Raw genomic sequence first — 6,562 nt, forward strand, 5'->3', positions numbered from 1 at the left:
CCACACACATACACACACACACACACACACACACACACACACACACACACACACACACACACACACACACACACACAGTTTAAGAATAATTCCTTTACTGCATACAGCAGATGGAGAGGAAGATTACTCCAATGGTATGATCCTGTTATTTCATGACAGCAGGTTGCATACGGTCAATGAGGAAAGACACTAGTATGCCCCCGCAGCACACAAAAATGTAGTCATTGCCATTCAATACAGTACAATAATTTCCCGACAGAGTTGTGTTCAATGGCTTGATTAAGGCTGACAGCTCTGTTACTTACCAAAGCTGCAAAGCAGCTGCCACCTTTCCCAGATGTTCCCTCACAACAGCCACCGGAACGAATGTTACCTCCGCCGAGCCGAGCAGCATGGTTTCGATCCTATTTTCTGCCTCACCTTAAATCCTCAGTCCATTTTGTTCATAGCTTGCAGTTGCTACGCGCACCCCTTGTAATGTAATTGCTCCGCGATGACTGTGATCAGTGTCGCGCGGACGTGTGTTTTGATCCAGCAAGAGAAGGCAAGAGAGAAGGCCAACGGGAGCCGACCCCGACAGGCAGAGGAAGAGTCGATCTGCCGTGTGAAGTGTGGGAGGTGTCATACTTGATAAAGGGGGTCAGATAAATAGGTGGTTTCACGGTGTCCCTGTAAAGCCCTGCTGAATAATAAGTGTCGGCACGAGTGAGTGCGGAAGAGGCTGCTGGCGGTGAAGGGCAGGTGGGACTCAGAAGATGCGGAAGGAGCATGTAGATCAGCCCAACGGGCAGATTAGACATGATGGAGGAAAGTTATTGGCAGAGAAGGGACAAAACAAAGACAGCGACAGGAGGGAACAGAAGCAACGAAATGGAGCAAGCGAATGCAAGTTGCCAGTCATTTCATTTGGATCTTGATGGAATTGAAAATGAACTTTTGCAGAGCGTGTCACTTGGTGCTTTCCATTCTCTGGCTTTGCTCATTCTTAACACTTATATTTTTCATTGCTTTTATGAATATACCCTTGCAAATAGAGATGTTCGAGTGTCTTGTTTGTCTGGGAGGGTTGCATCGCAGATGTTATCAAACACGAGATTGGTATGAAATAGAGCAAGTTAACTTGCGAGAAAACAAGATGAAATCGGCTCTTGTGAAAGGTTAGCTCTCTTTCTCACACTTTTGTTCTACTCATCATGTTGATAACATTTCTCTCCGTGTACGTATAAACCGTAGTTAAATGTTCCGGGCTCTGAATAGATTTTTTTTTTTTTTTTTCAAAAGCTGCAGACCGAAAGTGGTTCTCCCTGTTTTATTTTCAGCGCCGATCACGCTGTAAGACGGAGGTACTTAAACGTGTCAAGTAGGCAGCTGTCGCCGTGTCTTTAGGCTTTTGGTAGAGGGTGGCTTGCAACTTGAGGTGAAGTTGAATTCCAAGAAATAGCCATCTTAGATCAGTCTACTCGAATCTACCAGATTTAAAATAGCTGTTTGATTGGGTCCAAATTCCCTATTTACGCCCCAATATGTGAGGTTGCTAGTTTGTCGCTTCGAATCAGAATCATCTTTATTGGCCAAAAATGTCCAAAATGTCAAAAGGAATGTTGTCTTGGGTACTATGAGCCACTCAAGTATTGCAGAGCAAGTATTAATCAAACAATAAGAGCATTCAGGACGTGACGCATAAATAAAGAGGGTTTTTATGTGATTATACAAAGTCAGTGTGCCGTTAGCGCCGAACAACGACAGGGATGCGGAGAGTCATCAAGCAAAAACACAGTGAAAATAAATCAGCAGTCGTGCAATAGTTACAGTCATTGCAATGCAATGACAGCTGCGCAGGGGACAACCGGCGCACAAATTGAAGTGATCAGTGGCGCAGTTATTATGATAAAATGACAAATGTGCAATGAAGTCCTTGAGCGTGTGTCCAGGCGCGTGGAGTAGTGTATTAGTCAAAAACAGTTGTACAAATATGTAGAGAGCTGAAGCTACAATAAACAATATTCCAGAACTGTCACAAAGGGACGTGCAAAATCATCAAACCATCACAACTAAGATTAGCGGCAAAGGACTGTTTAGGGAGGCAAGAGGCTATTGTAATGTCTGCTGGTTTTTGTGTGCATACTTTGATTGCACCTACCTGAGGGAAGAAGCTGAAGGAGGTGGTGACCAGCATTTGGAGGGTCTGAGAGAATTTTCTCTCTCATTGTCATTATATATATTTTTTTTTTTGCTTGCAAGTCCCCAAGAGTAGTACGATATGCATATGCAATGTATCCATTTTTGTCATGTATGGATTTTTGTTGCATTATTGCCGGTTAATCTACAGGATAAAATAAAGCCACTCTGTCATCATGACAGCCAAGCCTTCACTGTATTTAAAAACAAGAGTGTGTGCATGTGTGTTGGTTTTGGGTTTCAGGCTTTTAAGATGTTGCCGATAAGGACTTTTGTGAAGCCATCTACTCAGGATACAGTTACTGTGTTTGCAGCAATGATTTATTCCCTGGAGAAGTGGACTGAGAATATTGAAACCTAAACGTTGTTTGGTGTCACAGACACACTCACATAGGCACACGCACACACACACGCACATGTTGCCAAAGGGAGCATTTTGCCCGGTTAAAAGCCTCCTATGTCGTAGATTCTCCAACTGTCCCTTTGAGAGATGGGCCAGCAGTTCAGGTTACAACAGGATGGCTCAATGAGGGATGCAGACGCATGCAAGCCAGCTCACTTGATTTGTGAATAAATTTCCTCAAAGCCCGTGTGGAAATGGAAATTATCCACACGCAACTTGAGGCTATTCAAAGCATGCACAGGTACGCATGCATTCTTTTAAAATTTGTAGTAGGGATCTTTCTCACAGTTGGGTAGTGAGTTAAACTTGATATTGTGGGTTCTCTGACATCGAACACAAATGGCATCCTTTAATTCACAACAAATGCATAAATGGATAGCTTGACGTTGTTCATGACAGCGGTTCAACTTCCAGTTTTGTGCAATTTCGCAGGCAAACGTTTCTCCTCATTTTTTGGGGTCAAATTCTCAACCGCTCAACTTTCGAAGTTCTTCCATCTCCCTACATAAACCAGGAAGTAGCCTGCTAGCATTGCTCATAATATTTTGCAGTGTTGCGGTTCCCTCAGCTCTGCGACAGATTGACGGAGTCGCAGTTCAACTCGCCTTCTCCACTGCCAGCGCGTATTGAATTGCTGAAGATTTAACTGGATAGTTTAATTAGGCTCTCACGCATCTCAATGCCAAAATTGTAGCTGAGCTGCCTTGGCCTAGAAATCCTCTCATTGGCTGGATGGGATGAAAACAATCAAGCATCCCCAAAGGAACTTGAATACGAAAAGTGAGCGTGGTGGTGGGAGGGGGGGACACATGATGGATGAAATGAGTCAAATGGACATATACTCATAGTAATGCAGTACAAATGGTTGGAATGATCTTCACAGTCTTGAAATGATCTCAGCGTAGCCATGTTGGCCCTTTGCGGTATTTTCTACACCTAACATTAACGAAGGATGAGGTGCCATGACACATGGTTGCCAGATGTCAGCTCTGTGTTTGCCGGGTTTTAATTAATAGTGTGTGTGTGTGTGTGTGTGTGTGTGTGTGTGTGTGTGTGTGTGTGTGTGTGTGTGTGTGTGTGTGCGCACGCAGCACCTTCCCCGGTGAGTGTGGTGAGAAAAGGTCACGCTGGCAAGAGCAGCATCACACTTTCCTGGGCCGAACCGGACCGACCGAACGGCATCATCCTGGAATATGAAATCAAGTATTTTGAGAAGGTATTGCTAGCAAGCTAATGCTGTACGCATTTCTGTCCGCAATTTTGTCCAACGGTGGAGGTCTACCGATCATTTTGGGTGCATGTTTGTCATGCAACATGCTCTCACTGGCCACACGATAGCTGTCGACATATGGACACCTAATTACATCCAGTTTTCTACAAAATGTATTTTTCGTCCTTTGATATATTAGTCTATGCGCTGCCATTTATGCAGAACATAAACTGAAATGGCACCTTGTGAAAATAACGTTCGCTTATAACGTTCGCTTTCTCAAAGCTGTTTTTAAAGGCGGACATTGCTAAAGAGAGCAATTTGACGCCTCAGCTCAGTTCGGGGATCTTGCGCCCTTCTCCGTCTCTTCCTTTCATCCCTGTATGCATTCTTTTCTGAGAAGGTCATAATAAAAGTATACCAGAGAGAGAGAGAGAGAGAGAGGCAAGGTTTGTGGTCGTCGGTCAGCTAATGGTTTCTGGCTAATGGAGTGGGCATTTAGCCTTGTTTAAACCTGATGAGGTTACACTTGGGAAACTGATCCTTACACATGGGTGTAACACACACTCTAACAAAGCTTATGGAGTGCTCCAAAAAAAGGAAAGAAAAAAAAAGTCGTACAAGATAGATGTCTGAAATGTGCACAGTAACTCTTTCTCTCCCAACAGGAGCAGGACTCTAGCTACACGATAATAAAATCCCGGGAGACGGAGATGGCGGTGGAAAGTCTCAAACCCTCTTCAGTCTACATCTTCCAGGTTGGACACAGGCTTCGAAAATCCATAAAGACATCGATTAATGATAATGAGATGACATGAAAAAGAAACATGAGGGGAAAATACGCAAGGCGAATAAGCGCGAGCAAAGATTTAGCTTATTCGAAGTGACGTATAACTCAGACAAATGGTCCCTCGGAAATAATACTGTGCTGGACGAATAATATGAGCCAAAGATATTTGGAAAAGGGTTCAAGTCAGCGTGTTCTCAGTAGAACTCAATAAAAGAAGCTGACAGGAGACAATCTGTTCCAGGAGGCTGATCAATTGGTTCACACTTCATATGAATCTTCCCCATGAGAAATAATAGAAAAAAAAAAATCCCTTCTCAGGCTTTTTTTCTTTGTTGTAAAACGTTTAAATAAAGTTCAGGTAACATATCAGTATAATTATAGCATAATTAAATGCTGTTATGTAAGGGCTAAAAGTGAGTGTTGATAGTGAAAAGACACTGAAACACAGAATATCCAATTTCTTTGAAGCTTTCAAACTGGGTCCACTTTTTTTTTTTTTTCAAGCCCATCTGCCTCACAATCCCAAAGTTCGCGGTTAAAATCTCTGATTTGTGTGGAATTCACATACGCTCTCCATGCTTCTGTTGGTTTTCTTTGGGAACAGTCACAGTTGTATTTGGATCAAGTTCGGATCATCTCTGCTCTTTGTCGTGCCAAACTTCACTGCATCATACTTGAGAGATGTTTCTGTTTCCGTATCGTTACCTGATTTAGCTTCATGACAGGGTCAGGATATTAAAAGCATTCTCCAGTGCAAATCAGCGTCATTTAACAACTTGAATATGACATTAATTTTACACTTTTTGGTACCGTAGTTGTCTAAAATCAGCCACCAAAAAGCAGTCCGATTAAGAATGTCTTGATGTTTTGTCTTGGACGTTATTTTAGATGTGGACTCCACGTTCACCAGAAACCACCAAATAATCATTTTCCCTTCTTAGTTCCACTTTACTGGACAGCCACAAAAAATAAATTAAAAAATTAATTAATTAATTTAAAAAAATGGCACCACATTAACTGCACTTTTTTTGAACCACAACTGACACGGCATGATTGGTTAACCAAAAAGCGGTTTGCCCTGGCCACTTGAGCTCTGAGAATACAAAGACAGGAGACTGTCAAAAAAATGATAAGCAAGCGTTTATATTTCAGAGTCTATTGGCTCCGTTTGTTGACGGTGTGGTTGGATTTTGTTGGATTTCTCAACTGTTCGCGTTCTCGTATGCATGTACATGTTATGCTATGAATGTCAAAAAGTATTACGGTAAATCATAATAACTACAGTTTGGTTTTGTGTCGTGTATATTGTTTGAGAGAATCCAATGTTGAGACCTGTGCCTTGTTTATTCCAGGTGCGAGCCAGGACGTCTGCAGGTTACGGTGCTTTTAGCCGGCGTTTTGAATTCCAGACGAGCCCTTACTGTGAGTTCACAGAGAACTGTTGGATGAGGGAGTGAGAGTGGAAGCTTGAGTGGGCAAGCGTGGCAATACAAAAACCTCACACCTGTACTTGACTGCACTCTGTTTTTGAAAGCTGTATCAGTAACACGGTCCAAGTGAATATGTTTGTATATCTAGTCCTGTTTTTTCTTTATCTCTTTCCATTGGCAGTAACAGCAACCAGCGAACGTGCCCAGGCTTCCATAGTAGCAGTGGCCATCACTTTGGCGCTTGTCCTGCTGGCAGCCGTGGCTGGATTTCTACTTAGCGGACGGTAAGGCAGCCAAAATGAAGTTGTAGTCTGAATACACACGGTTGGGACTGTTTGAATTTCCTATTACATAGAGAAGGGAACAACAGTCTGTTGCCCGATCAATTTACTTTGACGGATAATCCGTTAGCAAGCGATATATAAAGTTCTCTTTATTTTATTTGAGCTGTAATAACGAAATGCAATCCTTGATTTTAAAACAGCCAAAGTATTGTTGTTACTTACTTGCACTTACGCAAAAAAAAAAAAAAAAAAAAAAAAAAAGTTGGA

General features: G+C 42.5%; 1 protein-coding gene across 1 annotated transcript in view; it reads left to right on the forward strand.

Moving 5' to 3' along the window:
- epha5 (EPH receptor A5) overlaps positions 1-6,562 on the forward strand; it is a 63,019-nt gene that overhangs the window by 34,845 nt on the left and 21,612 nt on the right. The window contains exons 6-9 of the mRNA XM_019874081.1: positions 3,673-3,797; positions 4,460-4,549; positions 5,934-6,003; positions 6,193-6,295. Of these exons, the coding sequence (XP_019729640.1) occupies positions 3,673-3,797; positions 4,460-4,549; positions 5,934-6,003; positions 6,193-6,295 (388 nt within the window). The remainder of the gene's footprint in view (positions 1-3,672; positions 3,798-4,459; positions 4,550-5,933; positions 6,004-6,192; positions 6,296-6,562) is intronic.

Source organism: Hippocampus comes, unplaced genomic scaffold (assembly GCF_001891065.2).
Source record: "Hippocampus comes isolate QL1 unplaced genomic scaffold, H_comes_QL1_v1.1 scaffold101, whole genome shotgun sequence".
Lineage (NCBI taxonomy): Eukaryota > Metazoa > Chordata > Actinopteri > Syngnathiformes > Syngnathidae > Hippocampus > Hippocampus comes.